This window comes from Alosa alosa, chromosome 21 (genome assembly GCF_017589495.1).
Source record: "Alosa alosa isolate M-15738 ecotype Scorff River chromosome 21, AALO_Geno_1.1, whole genome shotgun sequence".
In the NCBI taxonomy this organism is placed as follows: Eukaryota; Metazoa; Chordata; class Actinopteri; order Clupeiformes; family Clupeidae; genus Alosa; species Alosa alosa.
This window is the reverse complement of record NC_063209.1, coordinates 7,881,157-7,907,878: the sequence shown is the minus strand read 5'-3', so window position 1 is coordinate 7,907,878 and position 26,722 is coordinate 7,881,157. Positions and strand designations below refer to the sequence as shown.

At 43.9% G+C, this 26,722-nt stretch overlaps 2 protein-coding genes across 3 annotated transcripts; one reads left to right on the top strand and one right to left on the bottom strand.

Annotated features, from left to right (window-relative positions):
• Window positions 1–299: 299 nt before the first annotated feature.
• On the bottom strand, window positions 300–24,885 carry bicc2 (bicaudal C homolog 2). Of its 2 annotated transcripts, XM_048231805.1 has the most exons (20): window positions 24,810–24,885; window positions 16,386–16,669; window positions 14,741–14,787; window positions 14,050–14,119; window positions 13,851–13,930; window positions 13,583–13,744; window positions 13,251–13,304; window positions 12,422–12,616; window positions 11,820–12,080; window positions 8,452–8,583; window positions 7,930–8,119; window positions 7,614–7,753; window positions 7,103–7,263; window positions 6,723–6,828; window positions 5,997–6,042; window positions 4,829–4,980; window positions 4,251–4,464; window positions 3,220–3,386; window positions 1,376–1,475; window positions 300–1,194 (listed from the first exon to the last, which is right to left on the bottom strand). In XM_048231805.1, the coding sequence occupies exons 2-20, from the start codon at window positions 16,657–16,659 to the stop codon at window positions 1,064–1,066; spliced, it is 2,682 nt and encodes an 893-aa protein (XP_048087762.1). In that variant the 5' UTR covers window positions 16,660–16,669; window positions 24,810–24,885; the 3' UTR covers window positions 300–1,063. The 2 variants fall into 2 exon arrangements, with proteins under 2 accessions (XP_048087762.1, XP_048087761.1); XM_048231804.1 differs by lacking the exon at window positions 24,810–24,885 and having other exon boundaries at window positions 16,386–16,822.
• Window positions 19,387–26,637, top strand: dele1 (DAP3 binding cell death enhancer 1). Its single transcript, XM_048231813.1, is given in 13 exon segments — window positions 19,387–19,624; window positions 20,378–20,498; window positions 20,695–20,785; window positions 20,895–21,039; window positions 21,267–21,434; window positions 21,696–21,760; window positions 22,494–22,596; window positions 22,800–22,942; window positions 24,148–24,306; window positions 24,798–24,872; window positions 24,874–24,891; window positions 25,053–25,206; window positions 25,506–26,637. Coding segments are annotated over 13 exon segments (1,518 nt in total). The 5' UTR covers window positions 19,387–19,593; the 3' UTR covers window positions 25,751–26,637.
• Window positions 26,638–26,722: the final 85 nt, after the last annotated feature.

Sequence of the window (26,722 nt, the reverse complement as noted above, 5' to 3'; positions counted from 1 at the left end):
ATATGCTACATGCGAAGAGTTTCTACAGTAGGCTAGTGTATTTAAATGCATATACCCTATTATCATTTTTTTTCCACAGAGCAATAAATACGGCCCAGATATGTATTTTAGTGATCGAAATTAATTAAAGCAGTATAGTTAATAAATTGTCGTGGTCTACTGAGGCACTAGGCACTCGCGTGGTTACGGTTGATAATTTTAATTGAAAACTTTTAGATGAGCATTCAGGTGAAACCACACCAATATGGAGCTCCGTTTCATTTTTATTTCACACTTTGAATAATGCTTTTAATCATTCATTAATATGGTAATGTATTTATTTAACAATGGATTGAACGAATTAAACACCATCTTATAATTCAAACGCTCTGTAAACTTAATTGTATTACGACTGCTTTGGCGGTTGCTGATGCGCGAAAAATTAATGCGAAATACCGAATCTTCAGATGACAACATTGCCCCCTAGCGTGACGTTTAGAGACTCGCAGCTAATTATTTGAGAGTACCATGAAAACAAGCATTTCTTAATCAATTTTAAAAGAGAGAGAGGGCGTAAAAGAAGATAGATGAGATCGTCTTCCAGGCACACAAACATAATCTTGTTTAACATCAAACATCTATCCATTTGCCCAGGTCACAGAGGGCGGTATGATATGAACAAAATGTCTGTGAAATAAACAAGATGTCTTTGCTTGAGGGTAGAAAAAAGAGCTGGCATCACTAAGGACTTTTAATCGCTTTCAGGATGCATTCCCATTTTTGTTTCTGTACACTGCATATGGCACAAGGCCTGAATTCACATATAAATGAAATGAAAAAGAAGGAAAAACAAAGATTGCATGTATTATAAAAGATAAAAAGATTCTAGGAAAGAAACATGTCTTCACATATGCCTAATGCATTACACTTTGTCAACACAGTCCATAGCTCAGTCAGCACCAGCTTCAGAGATGATATCAAATCAGCATTTGCATCTGCAGTTTCCTTTCCTTTCAGTTTTTCTATTCTGGATAACTGGGGTCCTGGTCTGCCAGTGTTGATTGCTGATGATTGACAGGTCCCCTCACCAATGGTTGCTCTGAGCCGCTATGTCCACATCCACGATTCGAGGCAGTCGCCCACTGGCCCCACCCTCCAGATACCCCGCCTTCACTGCGGGTGGCTCCAGTCCTTTCTTCTTATTTTTATTAAGGTCTTATGTGAGTGAGGGAGAGAGAGGAGCAATTAAAATATGTATTTATAAAATGTAAAATGTAAAAAACTGTAATACTTTGCTGGACATTTGTCCTGTCTCAACAGGCTTTACAACATGTACAACACACCAAGCACCGACACCAAGCACCCACACACAAATCAGCATCTGAGCCCTTTTCACCTGTGATAGCCAGAAGCATCTTTCTCCGTGCGCCAAACGTCAACACACCCACTTCTTTCAGGTCCTCATCTGACAGGGTCAGAAATGTCTGAAAATCAATCTGTTGGGAGAGATAGAGAGGGATAGAGAAATACAGACAGAGAGAGAAGAGGGATAGAGGAATACAGAGAGAGAGAGAGAGAGAGAGAGGAGAATATAAAGTCTATTTGGTGGTAGAAGATAGTATGTTTATGCATTAATGTTGTGTCAGTGGCGTAACAAACCAGTGCTGGGCCCAGGTGCAAGAGCGCTACGTGGGTCCCATACCGACATACTTTGGACCAGGATGAATTAGCTATGATACATGCAATACACATTAAGGGTGACTTCAATTGTTTATGCAAAGGGCCTGAGGCACCAAAGTAGTTTAGTAGTTACAGATTACAATTTCAAATAAAAAACACACGACTACATAGGATCCATTACATGTGAAAACATTAAAAATAATTTTATTAACAGCCTGCAGGTCAGGGTAATCTAATATTACTGCATTAACGGGGAGTAGTGAGGGGTTAGGTGCCTTGCTCAAGGGCCGCGGCTGAAGTGCCCTTGAGCAAGGCCCCTAACCCCTCACTGCTCCCCGAGCACCGCCGTTGAAGCAGGCAGCTCACTGCGCCGGGATTAGTGTGTGCTTCACCTCACTGTGTGTTCACTGTGTGCTGTTTGTGTTTCACTAATTCACCGATTGGATAAAAGGCAGAGACCAAATTTCCCTCACAGGATCAAAAAAGTATATATACTTACTTATACTTAACATCAACTCGCATGGAATTATGGGAACACTCAATTCGCTCAATGCGCCTCTTCAACCCTCTGCTGAAACTGCAAGCATAGATTGCTTGCTTATAAACTCACACTGCGCAGAAACAAAACTTAATGTAGCCTAACTTATTTAACCGTGCAGAAACCAAATAAAATCATTCATATGCATACAATCCCCAATATGCGTGAATTAGGCCATTAGAAGGAGGCCATCTTACGAGCCTTTCATTGTGCAAAATTGTCAACGATGTTCCCAATATGTAATGCTCTGTTGATTACTAGGACATATCCAACCTGTTGTATGTTTGATGTTAGGCTGTAGCCTGCTCCTGAGATTAGCCTACCTGTTGCATGACTGTTTAGAGTTACTGCTGCTGCTGCTACTAGGTGTCCTGTCCTCACGGTCACTCTTGGTTGCCACCCTTTCACCTTGCTCTTTACGCTCCTGCCGCTTCTTGCAGCCGCTCTCGTGTTTGAAGGGCATTTTGGTCGGAACGATGACTGAAATGAGCAGCCACCATCCATTCAAAAAATCACAACAAATCACTTAGCCTACCCAGAAATCCTTGCTGCATCTCAGTAGAAAGAAAGAAACTCTGGCGAAACAGTATGACGACAAAGAAAGATGGTAATTTGATTTAGCCGTTTTTATTTGATAGTTTGATTCTTAATGTTCTAAAAAAAAGGAGGCAGGGCGGGGGTAGCGACGGGCCCCGGGAGGTCACGGGCCCTGGTGCTACTGCACTTGCTGCACCTACTATAGTTACGCCACTGTGTTGTGTGCATAATGCGTTATTGTTGTCATTGAAAGCTACAGGGCATGGTCCTGCTGCTTGAGATCTTTTTGTGTGTGTGTGTGTGTGTGTGTGTGTGTGTGTGTATGTGTGTGTGTGTGTGTGTGTGTGTGTGTGTGTGTGTGTGTATGTGTGTGTGTGTGTGTGTGTGTGTGTGTGTGTGTGTGTGTATGTGTGTGTGTGTGTGTGTGTGTATGTGTGTGTGTGTGTGTGTGTGTGTGTGTGTGTGTGTGTGTCTTTCTCTCTCACCTCCTGCTGCTGAAACACATCAATGTATTTGGCCAGACCCAGCTGGCTCAGCAGCTCAGGAAGGTCATCGTCCGGCTCGGGGAGGTGGCCCGGGGCTCCACCTGTCCCAGGTCTGCCTGCTGAGGACATCACCTCAAAATGGTGGCCGCAGTTGGAGTTGCTCTCAGCTGCAGGGTGGAGGAGAGAAGAGATGGAGAAGCTCACTATTTTCTGTCCTCTCTTCACAGCATAGCCAATGAGGTTCATAAAAGCTGCGAGCAAAATGCTATAAAAAACGATTCTCAATGAGTGCTGAGAAGGTTTAATGTGTGTGATGTGTCTAGTCCATAATGTAAACAACCCGAGGGAATAAATCTGTGGTGGCAAACCTAAGCTTTCCAGTCCACATCACAAAGTTGTCTGAAAGGGCTCTAGTGACAGACAGAAACAGACCTGGAGGAAAGAGTCTCCCGAGTCAAAGCTTTTTTGATGAGGTTGTTTGTATGGACGGGAGCGAGAAGGATGAGAGGAGAGAAGGATGAGATAAAAACAGAGTGTTCTATTGCGTTTATTTATTTGTTTCGCTCAGTTAATTTTGGTTGCAAAACCACAAACAATCCCCGGACGCAAATCAACACAAACACAAAGAAACTCCGAGAAGCCTGATGAAAGTTGTAAACCAAATGGAAATGTCAGTGCAACCTCAGAGGGCCTCAAATAATCCTGATTTAGTGAGCGCGTTGGTGTTTATTCATTCGGATTAAATACGTCCCGTGGGACAGCAGAACCAACACCTGGCTTAGATACTATGCCTGCTCATGATTATCTATTGAGCACTCATCAGTTGAGGGGATGCCCTCACACTCTTTTATTGTGTGTTTGCTCTGAGAGAGGAGAGGTGGGAAGAGAGGGAGAGACAACAATAACTCATTTATTTTCATACACACACACACACACACACACACACACACACACACACACACACACACAAACACACACACACACACACATACACCCACACACAGACTTAGTCATGCACAAATTGTACTTACAGGGTTTGTCAACATGCCCTCTGCTTGCTGCAGACCCAAATAGTGAGCTGGAGGTAGCGGGGGATGAGTAGGAGGGAGAGGAGGACGATGAGGATGAAGGTGACGAAGAAGTGGCAGAAGACGCTGATGATGCCGAGCCTCGCCGCTCTCTCCAGTTCTCGGAGTCGCTGCCGTTACACATCCGATCCTTTACACTTGCCTGTGTCCATGATGGCTACACACACACACACACACACACACACAGAATGAGGCACATGCAGTGATATGTCAACAAGGACACTTCGGTCTTAGTCACTGTGGACTGAAAAAGGCACCTTTACCAGCCTGTAATTGTAAGATACTTTGCTAGCACTTACATACACTAAAGCCAAGCTTTATTAATCTTCTGCTTAGCTCCCATTTGAGTATGTGCACTTAGCTAAAGAGCTACTTCATTGGATTTAGTGTGCAAATGAAGTGCCCATCAAACATACTGTGCTTCAGATTTCAAATATGGATGGTGTTAGCCAAGTGTGTGTGACGGAATACTGTGTATTCTCAGGGTTTGGCGGGAGACACACACACACACACACACACACCTGCTGGCTGCCCAGGTAGGAGCGGTAGGAGCGGCGACTGACGGAGCGCAGCTCCTTGAGGGCCTCGGCCGGCATGGACTTGGAGAAGCCCAGGCCACTCCAGGTGTCTGTGGGGGTGCGCACCTCCGTCACCACCGGCTTCTTCTGCATAGCTGCAAAACACGTTCAACATGCACGGGACAGGTGAAACACTACGTATGCACATCCAAATACACACATACACACACACCTGGATTTCCTGTGGTTAGTTTAGGTTACTTTAATTGTATTCATAAAATAGGTTACTTTATTTGTATTTATAGGTTACTTATTTAGTACTGTATTTATAAAAACATGCATGTGTGTATTTTGTATTTATAAAAACGTGCATGTACACACAGCTATGAATGGAAAACAACCAGCATGCATATCCCTCTCAGAAGCCCAGTGTTGAGAACTCTGTGGTAATTGAAAAGGCTTACGTATTAATCCAGTTGCATTATTTAACACCTGAAGCCTAATTAAACAACTTAATAACTGCCTGTCAGAGGACCTGTGACTCTCTTTGTGTGTGTGTGTGTGTGTGTGTTTGGACATAGCAGATGGTTTATTCAGACTCCTAATTTATAATCCCATTAAACTGCACACAGTGAAGGGACTTGCTGTCATTTGGCAAAGAACCACCACAATATTCCTCATTGTAAATGATAAACAGTTTGGAACTCTGTGTGTGTGTGTGCGCATGTGCAGTGATAATTAGTGGGTGGTGCAGCCTCGCTCTGTTATGTCTTTGGCACGCCACCATGGTTGCATGGGCTCCTTCCATTACCTATTTGGCACCGAGTCCCACCTAAATGGATCCCCTTCATCACCCGTTTGGCAGAGCCGAATGGGCTCCCTTAATCACCACTGGGGCACGATGGCATATACCAGTAAATTAATGCATTTCGTTCCTCAATCAATGATATAAATACAAAACAGATGCAGGGCTGGACCACAGAACAGTTGCACACAGCACAGTATGATTCCGTGCCATATTTAATATCTCTGTGCTGAGTGATGGTGGAATGAACGTTCACGATAATGTTCGGTATTAAAAAGTACATGCATTCTTGTCATTGCACAGGAACACGCAAAATAGTATCGAACCTGATCAAAACAACCAAACCATAAAGAACATAAATCACACCTTGGTTTGCGAGCTGTTTCTTCCTCTCATAGTCATGGTATTCATCCTGCAAAGAAATAAATAAATTTCACACACACATATACAAATAATTTAACAAAACAATAAATTAATTACACCTTCTCTCGAGAAGAGAAGTGTGGAAACTAGATTTCCTGTCTTTTTATTGTTCTTGGCATTGGCACTTCCTGTCAAGAGTGCGGCTTCATTACTCCTGCAGAAACTGTTTTAGCCAAGGCAAATACAATAATTCACTGCATCCACTCGAGGGCAACTTCAATTTACTTTCAAAGTGGAGGAAAAGCTACTGACTTTGAATATTCATCTCGGAGCCAAAGCCAAGCTTCAGAAATCCCCCTCAGGCCTACGAGAGCCAGATAATGTTGACAGTGTGAAAGCTTGGAAATGAACAACAAACCGTTTCTCTTAAGCCGCTGGGACGCTGTATTTGAGTTTACAGCGCTGATGTCCTAAGGGCGCCACACGCCCGACACTAATTGTGCTGTCACTCTCGAGGTGTAAACTGTCTGCCTGCCAACTCAATTTGCCGTGGATGCGCCACAGCATCTTTAATTCATTGGCCCTGACCTAGCAGTGCATAGATTATTTCTTATCTGTCCTCGTGCTCATTGTTTTTCCTTTAATTTGTCTGTCAATGTGTGTGTGTGTGTGTGTGTGTGTGTGTGTGTGTGTGTGTGTATGTGCGGGTGTGTGTGTGTCGTACAGTACCTCGTTGTTGCTGGCGTTTGAGCATGTCTCCAGAGAGGGGGTGAACCTCAGGCTGCATCGCCTGTCGTGCCTCCTGTTCAGTGGCTCCATCTCGGCCCTCAGGAGTCTACAGGGTGGAGGAGGGCAACAGATATTAATAGACGAGACATTTACATTCCCACGTAACGTGCATGAGTCACATCACCCAATGTGCACTGGACATGCCGAAGGGGGTTCTAGACTCTCTGGAAAGAGGGCATCGCATATTAGGGAAAGACATTTAAATTCTCAGACAGTTTGGAATTAAAATGTGTTGTAAGACTGAACATGCCGAAGGACTTCAAGACACCCTGGAAAGAATGGAAAATGATGCAGAAGCACATCCTCATCATTATGAATACCTCGCATGGCTCAGGTCTCTGTAGGCATCTGATAGGCTGGCTCTTCTGACTGACCCTGCTGTCCTCACGACAACCTCCATGACATCGGTGAATTCCGGAGTCTTCTGATGACCGGCGTCCTCACCCTCTGATAAGACGGGCTGGTCCTCATTTTCAGGGATCTGTAGGGGACCAATTCTCACTATGTAGTCCATTTATCCACGTGAACACATTCACATTTTTCAAAAACTTTCACTCAAAGCACCAGTCAACTGTTCTACTAGCCACGCAGGCTGAACAGGACGTAAGTCTGTGGTGCAGGTTGGACCACCCCATGAAAATATAAAAGCTTTCACAGCATGACATCATCAACCACATTTAGCATGCTAAGAGGCTTTTACCAGTGCAAGCTGTGCTGTTGTAGGTGTTTGCAGGGTTTCTGCATACTTTTTATGTCGTTAGCTTGCTAGTTTTAAATCCAAACTCCTTAGTGCTGCTTTAAAAGACGTCCAGCTTTGAAATTCAGACTGACCTTCTCCAATTTGGAGTCCGTTCCCCTCAGCCCTCCCATCCTCCCCTCTTCTGACGGCGACGAGAGACCAGGTGGAGGTGAAGGGCGTGGCTTAACTGGCAACAGCGAGCTAATCCCGCCATCAGGAGAGGGCACTACACCTGGGGGTGCCAGATTCAATTCAAATCAATCTTTATTCCAGACTCACAGGAGGGTCCATAGCATATACAATATTTAAGTAACTAGATTCAGATAAGATAATGTGTGCACAAATGTACACAAATACACACACGCATACAGTACACATCCACACACACACACACACTCACACACTCACCAGTGTCATTCAGGCGCAGCTGTTGCATTAGCATGTTGAGCCAGTAGCTGGCCAGGCCGTTGCCAGCCAGCAGAGGGTCACAAATGGGCTTGGTTGTCCCAGAGCCCTCGCTGGAGTCCAGCCCCAGCAGCAGGCGCCTGGCCTCATACACACTGGCAATGTTCCTCTCCAGGCCCTTTACCACCGCAGACTGGCAAACAAAGCATTCCTTCATGCCAATCACAACACTTCTGTTTCATATCTCCTATCTCCTCATTTATGATTACAGAGGAAGACATTTTACATTTTACAAGAGGGGGGGATAGTCACAAAGGCCAGATATTAGATGTGTATATGTGTCCCCATAACTACAGAAAACAGCTGCCCTCTAATTTAACCAGAGAAAGAAAATATGGCATGCAACACACTACCCACAGAGTAGCAGGAAGAAGTAATAGGAAATGGACACTCCTCAAGACTACACACGTGCTTTGCAGTCCAGTCATACACAGGCTATGGTGATTAGGTGGAGTGGAGGGCTACCTTGGCCGCCTGTTTGACCTTGGGCTTGACACTAATGAAGACCCCGAGGCTCTGCATCATCTGGGCCAGCTTCCTCGGGTCCGTCTCCCCGTCCTCCTTCATGTCAAACATCAGGCACACTGGCAGGCAGTCCTACATGATCACAGAGATACAGGGGGCATCAGGCCAGTTCAGTCGATCAGCAGGTCAAGTGTGCCTGCCAGAATTGGTCCTTGGCAGGATTTCTGGCTTAACATATTAATGCCCTCAATTTGCCACACATAAGAGTTTCATCAGTCGGCTGGCACATCTTAGCATAAGAGAAAGTGGCTCTGAATCTTGAAATTTGAATCAAGGGGAAACCTAAAAACCAAAAAAGCATTTTGTCCATCCTTACAAAATATTGCATTACTGTGTCCGCTGTTTACATAGGTATGTCCTAAGTCTGTCCTTCCAGAATTAATACCACATAGTGTGTATGTGCATGCATATTAAAGGCACACTATGCAATATTTTCACCTTTACAAAGCCAATTTGATGGTAAACAAACTTGTAATAGCCGAATCGTTCACCTACTTTAGCACATCTATACGACAATATGTAGGTAGACTCCCTACCGAGAAAACCAGCCATGCAACTCCCAAGAGCGGTGCCCCGACAAATTTGGCATGAATCGTGAAACATTACCTTGTCAATAGATTTAATCATTCACCTCCAAACAAAACAAAAGCATTGCATTGTGTACAGGGGGGATAAGTTTGCTATTTACAATAACAGAGTAACATATACATACATCACAACACTAGAGGAAGATCTACACTTGACAAAAATACCTAAACGTGCATAGTGTACCTTTAACATGTGCATCACTGTGTAATGGGTAACCCATACTGTGTTTGTCATGATGTGAATAAACAACCGCAACAGAGCACCCACCAGGGACCCATGCAGCGCCCTCAAACAAGACCCCCAACACCTGTACACATTTATATTACCCGCATGGCATGCTATTGTGGCCATGGCCTTCAGGCTGTTGTGGCTGTGACGTTCACTCTTTAAACTAGTGGAGGTAGGAAGGTAGGAAGGAACTTGGGGGACAGAGAGAGTGGCAGGGGCACATGAAGAACTGGAAAGACTGTCAGAGGAACACAGATTGCAGTGTGCAACAGAAGGATGCAGATTTCAACACTTGGCTTAAATAATCAGCATTTTTTGTTTCGGTCGTTGCTTGGAATAAAATTTTAAAAAGCACCAGAACACCCATTTTTAAAGATTTAGCCTACTCTACATGAGGGTTTTCTTTCATTTTATGATATCACAGATGTCCCATTGATATTCAGACTCAGCATCAGTAGAGCAAGAAGCCTGTGCCTCATCCGATACTGAACTGGCACAATAGCAGCCAAGAGTGTGCAGGGGTGAGCAGCAGACCCAACAGCCTGAGGGGCAAAAGTACCCAACCCCAGCAGAGAAAGCCAAGCTGGAGGAGGAGGAGAGGAGGAAGAGGCTGCTTGGTTGGTTTAACTAGAGTGTGTGTGTGTATGTGTGTATGTGTGTGTGTGTTTATGTACAGTATGTGTGTGTCTGTGTACAGTATATGTCTTTATAGCTGTTTATCTAGCTTAGTGTAAGTGTAACAGTTTTTCTGTGTGCTGTCATGCTCTGAAACCAGAGAATTCGAGATAACGTTTTTTGTTTCTTTCTTCATGTGTGACCTGTGAACAACAAATTAAAGGTGCTCTAAGTGATGATGGGTAACGAGAGATAGCTCGCTACCCCACCCCCCCTGCAATTGAAACTCTCTAAAACGTGCATCTCGTCGGTGATTGGCTGGAACAGTTTGTTATGTTTTTATAGTCCAGTCTGAACCAAGTTGTATTTGTTGCAGTTTTTGGAGCCTGGGCTGTCCACAGATTACTTTTTTTACAGTGTATTCAGGGCATAGGCAGCTAGCGGATGGTGAGGTGATGTTTGCTGTATGTGACAAAAAATGGTTTAGCTTAGAAACTGGGTAATATCTCTTAGAGCCCCTTTAAATGTGTTGATGACATGTGACTTTTGTGTATTTCGTTTTGTTATATTTTCATATCACACATACTGTATGTTGTTAAAATGTCACATTACACTTCTGAGTATATTACATTTAGTGCATGTTGGTCCACACTTTAGGTATTCCACTGGACTTTCTGGACATCCAAGTGAAATGCCAGAAAGTTGTGGGCTCAATACCAGGGGCTGTCACTTCTGTGCCTCTAAGCACTCACTTAAGGCAGCTCCAGGGGAACTGTCCCTGTAATGAGCTCTCTGTAAGTCATTCTGGATAAGGGCCATCAGCTTAATGCCTAAATAGAATAAGTAGAACTATTTTTATATGTAGGTTTAGTTAGCCGAACTAGGTTTTTCCCTTTGCTAGCTTTGGTATAGTTCAACTTCTTCAAGTGTTAAGTAATTGGTTGCATGCCAAGCTATGCCCTCACAGTAGCTTCCCCAACACATAATTAGGGCGCTTGTTGTTGTTATAAACCAATATTTTACCAGCACTTGTGCAGAAGTAATTACACAATTAAATAGGCAAAACAGGGCCTTGTTTTCTCATTTAAATAATTCAAAACTGGCATCTTAGCCTGAGGGAGTCTGCACTAGAAATTGAGCAGGAAATTATGACATTTCACTTATTACCAAATTCTCTGTTTTTTTTCCGCTAATTCCAAATTTAAACGAGGAACGACCAGACGAGCAGGCGCCCAGAGGTGGAATTTCCAACGTCTGAAGGAGGAAGTGCTCTTTGCTATTTTTTGAGACCGCCATCTGGATCGTCTAATTAGCTTTTGAACCAGGAGGCAGAACTAATGAATGGAATCAGCTGGTTCGCAGCGGGAGCGTGATGATAACATGGCAGGACTTTCACTTCCTACAACCTGAACTTTTCCCACTCTCGGCACACTCTTTATTCTTTATTAAGTATTACTTAAGCTAGTCTGCTCATTGAGATCAATGCCTCGTGCTCCTGACAAATCTGTGGCATGAGAATGGTTATTACTTTCCTACGTTGTTTAAAAGACCCAGATGGGGAGCTGGAGCAAAATTCCCATTCACTGCACTCACTCACTGAGACAATAAACAGGCAGTATGAAACAGAGGAGGTGTGAGTGTGTTTAGGTAGGATAAGATGTGTGTGTTTTGAAGATGATGTCCCGCCCAGTAGGGGTCAACGTCTGCCCCCAACAGTGTTGCTGGTGAACCTGCTGTGTTGTGTGCGTGTTGTGTGTCGTGTGTGTGTGTGTGTGTGTGTGTGTGTGTGTGTGTGTGTGTGTGTGTGTGTGTGTGTGTGTGTGTGTGTGAGTATGTGTGTGTGTGTGTGTGTTTGTGCTGGCGATGTTCGCACTCACCATGAGCTGCTGACGTGCCAGGCAGACGCCGTCGGCATTGCCCTGGATGAGGAGCGAGGGGGCACTCTGTGGGGCGCTGAGGTCGGGCAACACGATCTGGGTCTGCGTCTGGTGCATGACGCTCAGGAAGTTGGTGCCGTTCTGGCCAAGGAGGAAGAGGTGCTGCTGCGAGGTCACATCCAGCTGCGCACTCACCGGCGTTGCCCCGGAGACGGCGGCCTCGGGCCCCAACAGCAGCTCCATCAGTACGCAGGTGGCCTTCTGAGAGAGGGGGGGGGGGGGGGGGTTGTAGGAGACAGGACTCAGGGTGGGGTGCTGTTGCATACCAATAACGTCTGTGTACAGCCAGATACAGATGCAAGCATATATGTGTGTGTATGTGAGATTGTCTATTTGTGTGTGTGTGTGTGTGTGTGTGTGTGTGTGTGTGTGTGTGTGTTACTTTCCATGATCTTGACTATGTATCGTAGGTAATTGCCTTAGTCAAGGTTACGTGGTATGTATACTGTATGTGCATATTTATGTATAAACATGGGCGAGTGTTTATGTGTGTGTTTGTGTGTGTGTGTGTGTGTGTGTGTGTGCATGTGTGTGTAACTGACCTTGACGGCAGTGCTGTTGCCTTGCAGACCACGCACCACACAGCTGCTGCAGTAGAGCTTGGGCTGTGCCCGGAAGCTCACACTCACGCCAAACGCCTGGGCAACGTGCTGAATCACCGGCGAGCCCGCGTCAGGCAGCACTCCGGAAATCAGGTTCACCGGCAGGTCAAAGGTCAGGACCAGCGGCTGCAGATCCTGTAGAGCACAGTTGAGTGAAAGAATACGCCAACCACGTGTGCTCAGTGATCTCTAATGTAATTATAACACAGCTAAAATGAAGAGTATGCATTTAATGCAGAGCAAGAAAAACATTAACCCAGTAACAGGAACAGAAGCAACAGGAGCACTTTAGGACCTAATTTAAATTGAGTGGCAAATGCAAAGTCAAGAAACAAGCAAAGTATCACATATGAACTAAACCTACTGCTCATGGCATTGTATTAGCATATACGCTGGTGGCCAAAGTACTGAGACAAAAGTGAAATTTAATGTTTCAATGACATTCTCAATTTTTTCAAATAATGACAAACAGGATAATAAGATACTAAGTGGCAGATGTATGCAGGCCCACTCCTCTTGATACATGATTCAGATGGGTACGGAGTGAGTGTATGCAGGCCCACTCCTCTTGATACATGATTCAGATGGGTACGGATTGATGTGACAGTGAAAAATGCCAATGAGCCCATGTATTTTATCTCACTTGTTTGTCAGCTGCCATGCCCAGCTGTCATCCATAAGTCAGAGTCTGATTAATAACAAAACACTGTTGCTTTGGATGACACCATTCACTGTTAATAGACTGATGTCATCAAAAGGGGACACTCACACGTATTCTTCTCCTGGCCTCCTCCACTCCTTCAACTGGGCCAGCAATAGAAACCTGAGCAGACAGGAAAGGAAACATATTTTTTATAAAATCGTGCACATTCTGGAACTCTGGGGGATCATCCTTCATCGGAACAGATTTTTTCTCTTAGAGAAAGCAAACTGATGTGAAGCAGATTGCAACCATATTGCCCAGTCTGTAAAATGACACTACAAGGTTGCTCGACAATCATTGTCTGAGTGTAGCCCATAATAGCACCGAGACAGTAATGTGATTAATAGCGGATCGTAAAGCCGTTGCCATGGCACGGTCTGATCACTTGGCAACAGCACCTGATTGCTCTTCTCCCCGGTGGCATTGTGACGGTTGGAGTCGGGGAAGTGGATGTGACACAGTGTGAGCTCCATCACTTTCTTGATGTTCCCGCCTCCTTTACCAATGACGTGAGAGTGTTCAGTGTGAGTGACATCCATTTTTAGGGTGACCTTGTTGACCTTTGGAAGAAAGACAAGAATACCAATCATGTAGCCAATCAAGCTGATGTGTGTTGGCTAATGTGTGATATGGCAAGAGATAAACTAATTGTGCGTTGGTAGTAACCTTTGTCTCCAGAAGTTCCAGAATCTTCTTTTTTGCCTGTTGCACATTTTCTTTTTTTCCTTCCACTTTAACATGGGGGTCTGCAGGAAAGTTTGCAAAGCTGGCATGTGAATCATGATCAGGAAAAGAAAGAGTTCATTTCCATGAACTGATGAGCAAGTGTGAAAATAAATTTCTTTCAGTTCTTTGGGTATCAAACCTTTCTTTGACTTGGCTCCAATTTTGAGTTTCGAAGGCCATTTCACCTGGGTGTTAGTTTCCTTCATCACCTGTCACAAGATAGTGTTTGAGAGATGTCAGAGCCAGGTGTCAGAGTGAGAAAAAGGCTCTCTGACAGAGGCTGAGAAACACACACACACACACACACACACACACACACACACACACACACACACACACACACAGACACACGCGAGCGCACGCACGCATACACACACACACACACACACACACACACACACACACACACACACACACACACACACACAGACACTCACACTCACACTCACACTCTCACACACACATTCTCTCACACGCAATATCACAAATACAATAGATAGCTCCCTTTCAACAAAGACACTGGGTAATTAGCATGTCAAAACAGGTGATCTATCCATAATTTCCTTCCCCACGTCTGCATTCATGTCAAGCTAACAGAAACAAATGTGGTGACTCTGTCTAAACTCTGTAGCTGCTCTGTGTGAGATTGCTGTCTCTGTAGCTGCTATTTCAGTCCACCACTCACTAAATCATTAAAATCAGTGACAAATTGTATTTCTTTGTATGACATTAGGGTGAAATTACTTTGTTTGTGGCAGGCTTTCATTATATTATGTGATTTATTTTATGATATAATGATGTCCAAACTAAAGTTTCATCATTCTCCTCACCTTTTCAAAGAACTCTTCTCCTGTCAGCCCTTTCCCATCCTTAGGAGCTAAAATATTGCAGAGTAACATTATGGTACAAATGTTAGAATAACATAATAACTGACATATAAACATACAGATACAACAAATCTGTGCTAATGAAACCAAGTAAACACACATGAAAACAGGTATAATTATTGGAAAATGTGGAAAACCTTTTTTGCAAGTGTGTGAGATGTGATAAAATAAGTGAATTTTTAAGATAGGTCATAACAGAGTAGACCGAGGAATCAACATTTGTGTGGCCCGAACTGCATATTTTAACTTTGAGTTTCTCTCTCTCTCTCTCCCTTCCTCCCTCCTTCTCCCTATCTCGCTGTCTTTACCGCTAATGCTTTGCTGACATCTGCATAATTGTGGTTCTCAGTTATAGCCAGAGGCTTGAGACTTGAGTCAGCCAAACGTTTAAATAGTGTTTAGTTTAAATACGCTGCTGAGCAGTGACTCCAAAAGCAGGGGGTGGAGGAACGTAAACATTTTTAAAGGGCATCACCTCCACACTGACATTTACAGGGTTAGGGTGAACCCGCAGCCCCCTCCGCACATCGCCATGGGTTACGCAGCCCAGCGCTGAAGAATGGGCAAGTGATCAGCGTGAGTGAGAGGGGAAAGAGAGTGGGCCAGAGAGAGAGAGAGAGAGGGAGTGAGCAAGGGGGAGAAAGCAAGTGAGTAACTCCAGAGAAACAACTTGTCAGAGCGGAGGTATTTTACTTGCGACAACACTGACGCAGAAACCCCCCATCCAATTTGACTGAGAAACTACAAAAAAACAACTTCACATACTTCCTAACCACAGAAAATGTCATACTGCTGCCAAAAGAAAAACTAGTACACAGTAAACTTCCACAGAGTAAGGACTGAATGCACACCGATAAGACCAGATACAAAAACAAACACATACACACACACACACACACACACACACACACACACACACGTTACACAAGTACGCCCGTCAAAACACAGTCTACATCCACCTTGAAGCGAAAAACAGCCTTCAGTAAATCACGCGGAGAAGTCATCCTGCCTTTCAGAGACACTTTAAACCAACAGAGCGCTCATTTGTCACAAAGCTGCCGTCAGGCGATAAGACACACTCCCCACCACACGGCCATGAATAAAACAACTAGAGGCGCTCCGTCAAGAGACAGACAGCCACCTACCCTCCAACCATTTTACTTAGATTAGGCATCAATCTCAGCAGCCAGAGTACTTCAAATACACACACAACATCAAAAAGAACTTCCCCAGGAACTGTCCAGTTATGTTGACCAAAGGAGCAGAAGTGGTGGTTTTACACAGAATTTAAACATGTATATGGATAAGGCACAACTGAAGTTAATCACTCAGGCATGCGACTGTGACAGTCATGGCAGGTTATCCACATGAATTCACGCCAAGCACTAATACTTTACTCTAAAAGGAACGCACCACTTAACTACTGTGGTGGTGGATCAACACATGAAAAACATATTTTGCTCAGTCTATTGTATATGGACAACATGTCAACTGGGTGGCATTTATACACACACAAACATACACACACACACACACACACAGACGACACAGAGAGAGAGAAGCTTTCACGGAAAAGATGCAAACTCACTGTAGAGCATCGTCTCAAGTTTCTTCCGGTCAATCCGGAACCGTTCTTCCACCCAGTCTGGGTCGGGATGTTCCGGACTTGCGGATTCCGACCCGGGCACTGAGTTTGCTCCTTCTTCTTCCTCCTCCTCCTCTTCTTCCTCCTCATCCCTGTCGAGCGGTGCCTGCTGGTGCCGGGCTTCACTTTGGCTGTGGTCAGGCCCTGGCCCGGTATCAGGCGCAGACTGTTCGGGTCCATCTGGACAGAGAGCGATCTGCTCCTCTGTGGTGGCCATGAGAGTGTGCCTGTGTGTGTGTGCGAGTGTCAGTGAGTGTGTGTGAGTGAGTGAGTGTGTGTGTGCCCGAGAGGGAGAGAGAGCAAGAGGGAGTCTGTGTTAGTGACTATCAGGGTGACCAAGGAGACAAGGAGAGGGGGTCCAGGAACACTCCCGCCCCCTCACAATCATTACTCCTCCAAACACACACACACACACACACACACACACACACACACATATACACACACACACACACACACACACACACAGACACACACACACATACACACGCACACACACATGCACACATGCAAACTGAGAACAAAATCAGGAGGAAAAAGGGGGGCAAGGCAGATTCAATAAGCCACTGACAACCAACCCATCTTGGTTGATCACACACATGCTCTGCTCACACAAACTCAGAAACACTGGGAGTCATGTAACCACACACATACACAGACAGACACACAAACACACACAAACACACACACACACACACACACACACACACACACACACATCAGAGAGGGAGTTGCATTCCATAGCAGATGTGGTGGAGGAGATATTGTTATTTTTGGAGAAACATGTTAATTTCTTTTAATAAAAATATGGATTGAATTAAAGTATGCTGGGGTGGAGGTATTTCAGTGCTATATTAAAAGTAGATCACTTTATGCCTGTGGTTACTGTGCAAAGAAGAGCTTTATTTTTCTCCTGGGCCTGAATGATTGATTGGTTGGAACCAGTTTCTCTAAAAGTCTGTGTAGTTTCTCAGACAAAAATGAAGCCAATACCTGCAAATTGTAAATGAAACATACATTGCTGTCCAACAGCAGTGCATGTATTATCATTTCATTATGAATGCTGGGACCATGGGTCCAGTATAGACCACCAAAGCCCTCCTCCTTTTCACAGGGGGAGAAGAGTTTGACATTCCTTCGCCAAGGGGAGGGGTATGGGACGAGGATAAGGGGGGGGGAGTGGGGGCTTCTTTCAGGGAAGGACCTCTGGAACAATGCAGAGGATGAAAGGGCCTCTCCACGAACAACCAAAGACTGCACCCCATGTTTGGCAGTATTCCTTGGCAACCCGTTTGTTTATAAACGAGCAGCTAGCGAGAAAGTCATAAAGTTTAGCACGGGAAAGTAGAGTAGGTCAAATAAATGAGTTATCTTGGCTTTTTAAAGTCGTATGAATGCACAACTTGAGAAGCACACACAAATAGGTTCAGACACATATACAATTAATTAAAAGATGCCAAATGTCAGATACATAAACATGTAGCAGATACTCAATATATCAACCAGGTTCTCACACTGATCCATTACTAATGATGAATGGGTTGACATAACCAGAGCAATTAGATCTGTGAAACTGATGGCTACAGTAGGTTGATAAAGGGTATTAAGCATGATAACAAAATTATTGATAAATGTGGACTGAGTCAACATGCATTGAGACACAAAAGTCAGACTAACTTGATGATTACCTCGTATCTGACCCCTCAAACCCTGTTTGAAGACACAGACGTGATTTCCAGTAACTGGGGGGCTTATTGTTCAACCAGACACAGCTGTTTGGCTAGGGCCAGTGCCTGGAGACCCATGGGCATAGGAATGATCCTCAATGTCAATGTGTGTGAGTTTGTGTGTGTGTGTCTGTTTGTTTCACCCTCACTCCTCTCTCTGTATGTGTCCTACATGATTGTTGCCATCAATTTACAAGCATATCTGTAACTGAGGCCTACTAGAAAAACACCTGAGCATACTTGGACAGAAGGAAAGACTGAGTGGAACAGATACCTGCTTGAAAAAAATTGCCTAGCCCTACTTCATCTTGAACAAGAGCTCTCAAATAGACCCAAGCCCCAAAAAGAACAGTTTTACATGGGCTACTGCATTGATAACAAGTAACAGTGGCACAGGCCTAAGCTACTGTTAGAAAGTTAGTCCATGAGTGAACAAACATTGTCGGACGAACATTTAGTGACCCTCTAACTTGTCTTACAGTTTTTACAACTGTTTACACACATTTTCAAAACTCTGTGTCTTTTTTTCAAAACTCAATACACAAAACCCACAATTGCTCACACAAAATGCAAAATCCCTCAAATCTCCAGCTTAATGACACACAACATTCAAAATGTCATAAACACATGTCTAAAGCGTGCATTCGCCTCACATTATAAACACTTTTGTCATAATATGACATTTTGGATACATCATGTAGCCTACACATTGCTTAAAAATATGAATAGGCCTAATGAGTGTTTGTACATTGAGAACTGACTGAGTGAATAAGTGGCGAATAAGTGTGGCATTTTGATTTTGGTTGTGTTTGAAAAACGAAATCAAGTTACTTCCTGTTAGATTTGTGTGTGTTAGGTAGAGAATTGTGTTAGATGTTTTGCAAAATGTGTGTTAGGAAATTGAAAACTAAGTCAAACACTGAGAATTTGTATGGTTTTGCAGATTTGGTATGGGGTTATGGTGTTTCAAAGACATTTAGAAATTTGTTTGGCAAGCAAAAATTAGTGAGTAAGCAGTTTTGAAAAAAAAAGTAAAATTTGAAATAAATCGGACCAGTACTTTTTACTTTAAAGAGCGGACGACATAGCCTACCGGGCACATCTATTTCGCATTTCTAAAAAAAATAGCCTAGGCTACTAGATGGCGCTGAAGTGCCATTTCGGTTGAAACATACACATGTCTTGCGTCACACAGGGCTCGCTTTTACCGGGGGATTTTCGTTGGCTGGCATAGCCGTCAAAATATCTCGTGACTCTTGCATCTGAGAGAGTGTGGTAGACCTATGTGAGCACACACATTTGCTCTGTGATCTTACGCACAGTAATATAGTCATGGAACCCAGCTAGAACGTTCGAGTGAATTTCGCTCTGTTTAGGGGTGAAATACGCAGTGGATTGACAGGATTTGGGCAATACCAGGAAGCATGTGGCGAGTACAAGGCATTGTCGGCAGGGGTAAGTGAAGGACATTCATATTGCCTTATCGTTGGGTAGCTAGCAAGATAGCTAATCATGCTTCTCCCTGTACCAAGAAGCTAAGGCAGCATACTTTGGATCATTGTTTACATACTCCATTCATAACAGACAGCCGGGGCAAATTGCATTTATAACACTTTATTACGCTAACATTATGCATAACACTCTATTATGCTAACATTAGATACAGATCAGCTTGAATACAAATGCCTGGTGCTGCTGGCTGCAACGTTAAATGACAGTGACATAAGCTATAGTTTCTTGCTATATTCGCCAGTTTAAGAGACAGTCTTGTGGATTTGTAAAACGGTTCATGTAGGCAGACATTAATCAGCCTTCTCTCTGGTCTTGTCCTGCTGTTGGTGCAAAAGTATGATATTACCACAATCCTCATTATATTTCTTAAAGTTACTTTAAATACCCTGTAGTAATTGGATCTTGAAAGATTTTTTAAGTTGTGCACAGTGAGGCCTACATCAAATTCATGATTGCCCCCATTCAGATGTGTAAAGTTCTCCAATATTCTCGATGCATCGAAACGAACTCTGTTGATTTACTGTACAAGGGGTGGCCAAGCGGTAGAATTCCATAGAGGGCCAAATTTAACTCCCTGCAGATCAAGTTACTGTTCTTGCTAGAAATGGAGTATTGGTCAGTATAGTGCTTCTCTATTGCTCTCTCCCTCCCTCTTCTGGTTTGTTGTGGTCAAACTGTACTTTTTCTCCCATACAGTTCTGTATCGTTGGCACAGCAACGCACCCCTTCGGCTGACGCAGGGTCCCCATCGTGAGGATGAAGTCATTAACACCTCTAGCCTCCTGTCCACCAACTTCCACTCAGACAAAGACAATAGGTGAGCAGTCTCTCTCTCTCTCTCTCTCTCTCTCTCTCTCTCTCTCTCTCTCTCTCACTCAACCACATTGGCCTCTTCTCGGGCGTGTTTCTGCTGTATAGCTCTTCCTACACAAGGCCTAAGTGTCGGATCGCAACACACCTGTCATGTCATCTAACGTCACGTCACACATCCTATGTGTCATTCTGTCTCTCAGGGAGGATGGGGAGGAGAGGAGGAGGAAACGGACGTCTCAGTTCTACTACACTGGGCTGCCCCGATACACAGCACTGGATGCTGTGGGCTTGGTGAGCAAACAGAAGATAAAGGGGGCGGGGGGATGGCAAATAAGAGGTGTGACTCCAGGAGAAGTGTTGGTGGTGGTGATGATTTGTCATGGTTCTCTCCATATTATAGGGTGCAGCAGCGGTTCTCCTCATGCAGATCTGCAAACGGATCCACTTGCAGTTCACTTCTGTGGGTGAGCAGAACCCCAGGCCGACACAGCACAAGGAACCGGGGCTCATTCGGAAGTGTGGTTACCGGATTCTGCTAGAAATCAGTAAGTAGCACTTTCAAACTGTTCATGTGAAAAGATTTCATTGGACAAAGAAGGAGCATGGGCTTCTTTCCTGTATATGCCTCCTCTACTTGTAGTGAACAGAGTCCCTTAAATGGATTTAATATATATATATATATATGTGTGTGTATTTTATGTAATGTAATTCATTTTATAATTTCCCCAAACTGTTCAGAGTTTACTAAGTGTGTTTCCCATCTACCCATTAGTTTCTAGACAGCAGGACTTGACAAGGCATGTTCTGCCGGGTGCACTGAGCCTAAACCGTCATAGGGGCGCGCTAAACACACTTGACCAAAGCTCCAGCTCCAGCAGCACAGCCTCTGAGTACTGTGACCAGCAGGGGGCACAACTGAGTCAAGAGTCAGCACTATCAGGTCAGCCATCTCAGACCACCTTTCATCTTGTCTTTCAGAGACTGGGACGGTCTTACACTGGGGTTAACTGAAAATCATACATATTTACATTATTCACTGATTTTCATAATTGAAAAGTTACTGTCAGCAATGAAATATGAACATATATCTGCTATTTTTTTTAATGGAGTGACTTTCACACCTGTAATGTTGGGAAGAGGATATCTAAAATATTCTCAGCATACAGTACATGTGTTAACTTTCTTTGTGTCTGTTGTACAGAGGAGTCGTTTGCAGATGCCAGCCTACTCCGCAAGAAAGCCAAACCTGAAAAGCAGAAAGAACAGGTATGATACCTTCTGCTCTGCTACCACATTAACTTCCTGTTGTTCTCTCTTCTCTCTGAAACAATGACCACAGTTACATGCAGGGAATATTCCGGTTTTAAACGGAACATTGGCAGTATTCGGTTTGCGCCAGAAACTGGAATACGGCCAAATTGATTGATGACAATCTGAACGAAGAGTTTAAATGACTCACGCACAAACCGAATATTGCCAATATTCCGTTTTAAACCGGAATATTCCCTGCAGTAACTGTGTCAAACTGTGGAATCCAAATCTCTCCCTTAAGCCCTGAACCCTAACACTTAACTGACCTCAGTCGTAAGTGATTAAATTTGCGAGTGTGTAAGGGTACAAAGCGTTAATATTAGCAATGGGACAGCACTTGCGACCCACCTATCATTAAATTGACAACACGTTTCTGTTTCCGTTTTATGGCAGTTGTTTACTGATGTTTTTTCAAGCTTCCAGACTCCCTTTGGGTAACCCTGTGTTTTACGTCACAACGCTATGAATTGTGGGTCATTCCCTTGAGTAAAGTGTCCACATGGGGAAAGGGCTCAGGGGAGCGACTTGGGGTAGGGGCTCAAAAAGGGTGTGAGCGAGCCCTCAAGCACAAATTTGCAGTGGGACAGCCGTACGCCCTCATCAAGTTTGTGGGAACGCGCATCAAAGTGTGTGAGTGCGTGAGGTGAGAGATTGGGATTTGGCCACTGACCTCTTATCGTCTCTTAAGATTTCACAGGATTCTCTCACGCCGGAGGAGAGACTGACGGAGGCTACAGAGAACCTGAAACATGTGGCAGACACTAGCGTTCCAGTTATTCTCAATATCATTGGTAAGAATGCAATTCCTTATGCACAATGCATAAACAGCTCATCAGATTTCAACCTTTTTAAGTTTTTAAATATCTTTTTCTTTCTTATGCTCATTTCAGGGGTTAGGGAATTAGACTAGGTTTGATAGACTGACTGGTGGGATCAATGATAGTTTCTAACTATCTATCTAGTGTATATATTCATGTGTGTATGTGTGTATCAGGTCTGGAGAGTGCGAAGGCAGGTGATTACGAGGCTGCGTTCTCATGTTTCCTGGCCGCTGCTCAGCATCGCTACAGTAAAGCCCAGTTCAACGTTGGCGTCTGCTACGAGAAGGGCAGAGGAGTCCAGAAGAACCTTAACAAGGTAGGCCTGTTTTAATGAGCGAGTTTGGGCCAAGCTGTCACAGTGAGCAAAGAGCAACATGCGTTGACTATCCAAAGCCCTGGCAGATTCTTTCTCCTGAAATGGAAATTAACCTTGATTTATTACAGAGGGATGAAAACCCAGGCCCAGTGGAGTTTGGAAAAATAATTTCCATTCCATTAGAACAAGTTTTTCTGTTTTATGAAACTACATTTTCTATATTTTCAACCAACCTGTCAAGGGGGATTTGGGTTCAATGTGATACAGCAAATGGGCCATGCTGCATGTAGGCTACCTCAACAAAGGCAATTTATGTTCTAGAGTACTATAATTATTATAATTACCATGTGCTAGAATTATGATTTTGTATAATGCTTATGCTGCCACCTTAGATTTAGTCTGCCGTTAATATTTTTACTGACGGGCATAATTTGGTATAATGTTTTTTAGAAATGATTGATTACTTTATATTCATAAGGAGTTCAGTTTTGACATCGATGTTCACAATGAACTATGTGTTCTTATTTGCTTAATAATCCAGTGTGACAGCTGACCCATTCAAGTTAATGCATACTAATTTTGCACTGGATATTATATGACAATTCAATGAATACAAATGATTTGTCCAAGACTAAGGTCTTTCATTTGGTACAGTTTTCACCACTATGCTGTATTGTTGGTAGTCATTGTAAGAAAAACTCAAACTCTGTTCTCCTTTCCCATATGTTCTCCTTTTCCCATAGAGGGCTTTTTCATAGTTTCTACACAGGCTATGCAAACACATTTGTAAATGTTAGGCTCACTCCTATCCAAGAGCCCTCTCATAGTCAATGTGGACGACACGCCCCTATCAGAAACGCATGACATGGCACTCACACTTGTATCGCGTTACAACAGCTTGGACCACACATTTTGCTATGCAAGTACGTGTCCACCCCTCCTTGCATTGCTCGCATAGACTATGAAACAGCCCTTATAGCGTGGTGTGAAACTGCTGTGCATTATGGGTCTTAGCCTCATAGTCTCTCATGAGTCTCTCATCACTGTTGCCCCACATTCTCTCCACATTCTCTTTCTCTCTTTCTTTCTATCTCTATCTTTCTCTTTCTTTTTATCTCTCTTTATCTCTCTCTCTTTATCTCTCTCTATCTATCTATCTATCTCTCTATCTCTATCTCTTTATCTCTCTATCTCTCTCTCTCTAGGCGCTGCAGTTCTACAGGCGAGCAGCAGCAGCAGGCCACATGCAGGCTCAGTATCGCTGTGCCAAACTCCTCCTGAGCAGCAGGAGGCAGCAGAGGGCAGAGGACCTGGACACGGCCATCACATTACTGCAGAGCGCCGCGGCCGCTGGCCTCACAGAGGTGGGAGTCGCAGACACACTCAACATAGGACTTTGTCATGCTGTTACGACAGATTTCTCCATCTTCTCCTCTAGCCGTCCGATGTAAGGCTGAAATCATTTGGATAGTCTACTCAGCTTCACATAATTATTTTGGAAATGTGCACATTGTGCTCATAGGCAGATATAATCGAGCTTATGAAATGGAGTGATGTAGGAAGTTGGGTAAAGTATTTTGAACTAAAAAAACTGAGCTATATTGAAACCAAAATTGAGTTTCCCCATCTCAGGATACATGAACCGTGTGTGTGTGTCTGTGTGTCTGTGAGAATTGAAACAAAATTGAGTTTCCCATCTCAGGATACATCAACCCTGTGTGTGTCTTTGTCTATGTCTGTGTTTGTGTGTCTGTGTGAATTGAGCCGAAATTGAGTTTCCTCATCTCAGGGTAAATCAAGCCTGTGTGTGTGCTTGTTTGGGGTCTCCACCTGACTTCTCTTCTCTCTGCTGCAGGCTCAGTTGTACCTGGGGGTGCTGTTCTCTCAGGATTCCACCAGAGACGAGGGCAAGGCTGTCCAGTACCTCCGCGATGGCCGCACAGAGTGGGGTGAGTGAGTGACCTTCTCTCCAGCCATCGCTCCTATGGAAGGCCAATAACATGCTTGTATAACACAAATAACACACACACACACACACACACAAATAAAAAAATAACACATGACGATACAGATCAGCTGACTAAGGCTGAATTTGTGTTTGTGCGGGTAGGACAGTGCAGGACTGCTGTACCTGGGTCAGTGTTATGAGCACGGCATCGGAGTGAATCGGTGTCTGAGCACCGCAGCCAACCTCTACATGCAGTCGGCAGCGGCAGGGAACCAGCGGGCCAAGGGTGTGCTGACCACTCTGTGTGATCGAGAAGGTAAAGGTCCAAATGCCTCTTCTTATCTCTCTCATAAACACACACACTTGCTTGCACGTGCACTCACTCACTCACTCACTCACCGATACACACACGCTCATGCACTCTCTCTCGCACTCTCTCTCTCTCTAACACACACACACACACACACAAATTAGTTATCAAAATGCAGGTCACTGCAGTTTTTTACACTCAAGGTCATCAGAGATCTCTGTCTGACTTGAAATTATTTATGTAAGACAATTGTCTGTAATTGAAGTGTTTTTAAACCACTTCCCTCATGTCCCCATCACCCTCAGACCACGTTCTGCATTCCATCCGGTCTGCTCCCTGCTTTTCTGCGCTGGACGGGATGACTTTAGGCTCGGTGCTTTCTGATGTATTCCGAGAGACGGGCCCAGGTCAACAACAGGTTTCTGATTGGCCAGTCCAGCCTCTGCCTCACTCGTGGAGCACGGGCAGCCTTAGGGTCCCGCCTACTCACCTCTACCCACTCTCAAGTGCTGACAACGCAGCCAGCAAATGGACCATAGGAGTGGGATAAAATGTACTCACACAAAACACACACACACAAAACCACAGGCATTACATCCTGACACTATCAAAACAGAGTGAACGCACACTACAGCTTTCATCGCAGTTTGAAACAAGTGTAGATTGTTTGATTGACATATGCACACCTTACTCTGTAAATAGAAACTTCTAGTGAAATAATACATAGTTCTCAGCATGTGTACACTTTGTGTTGACAGCAAACACACACTTCATGTGAGAAAAGAATTGGGCTAAAGTTCCCATGTGTTCCCAAAGGAAAGCTATTGACCGCACATGTTTGGTCATTTCTGTTTCAAAACAATGGAATAGGATTAGAAGTGGTTTACAGTGGGTTTTTTTTTTTTTTTTTAAAAGCAGAAAGCGTTGTGAGTTCTGGATGATTGAAGAGATGTGACTGGGAGTTCAGCGAGTGCATGGTTAATATTTGTCTCCCCACCCAAAGGAATGTAGGGCCCTTCACCCTGTGTTTAATGTCATTATTTGTTTATGAATAATGTTTTTGTTGATGGAGCCGGTGCTAATGTCTGCTCATTTTCTTGCCAGTATGTAAACATTAGTTGGGTTAGAGGTTCTTTTTGGGAGGATAGACTTGGACAGCTTTTTGGGTGAGGTTTTTTTTTTTTTGTTTTTTTTTGTTTGTTTTATTGTTTAATTCTGTTTTGCCTGTTGCCATTGAATGAACTGTCTGAAGTCTCAGAGGTCAAAGTGCCTTGATCTGTCTTAGTACACACGTGTTAAAACATGACACTTTAAAAAAAAAGATGTTAAGTCATGGAGAGGAATGTGAATGACTATTAGAGCCCTTCATTTTTGTTTTGTACCCAAAAGCAAAATAAATGCACAAAAGTTTATAAATAAATATATTTTTTATCATCAGTAAGTGGCTGCTGTGCTGTGTTTCTTCTAATCGAAAACATTCCGGCGACCTTAATGATTTTTTTTCTCCTTATTCAGAGCAGGG

Excerpts from the sequence above, each read along its gene's own strand:
- bicc2 (XM_048231805.1), bottom strand. The coding sequence starts at position 16,659 with ATGGCCACCACAGAGGAGCAGATCGCTCTCTGTCCAGATGGACCCGAA. Across the intron at positions 13,745-13,850 it reads TGGAACTTCTGGAGACAAAG|GTCAACAAGGTCACCCTAAA; the intron begins GTTACTACCAAC and ends TTTCTTCCAAAG. Across the intron at positions 8,584-11,819 it reads TGGCACGTCAGCAGCTCATG|GACTGCCTGCCAGTGTGCCT; the intron begins GTGAGTGCGAAC and ends GTGATCATGTAG.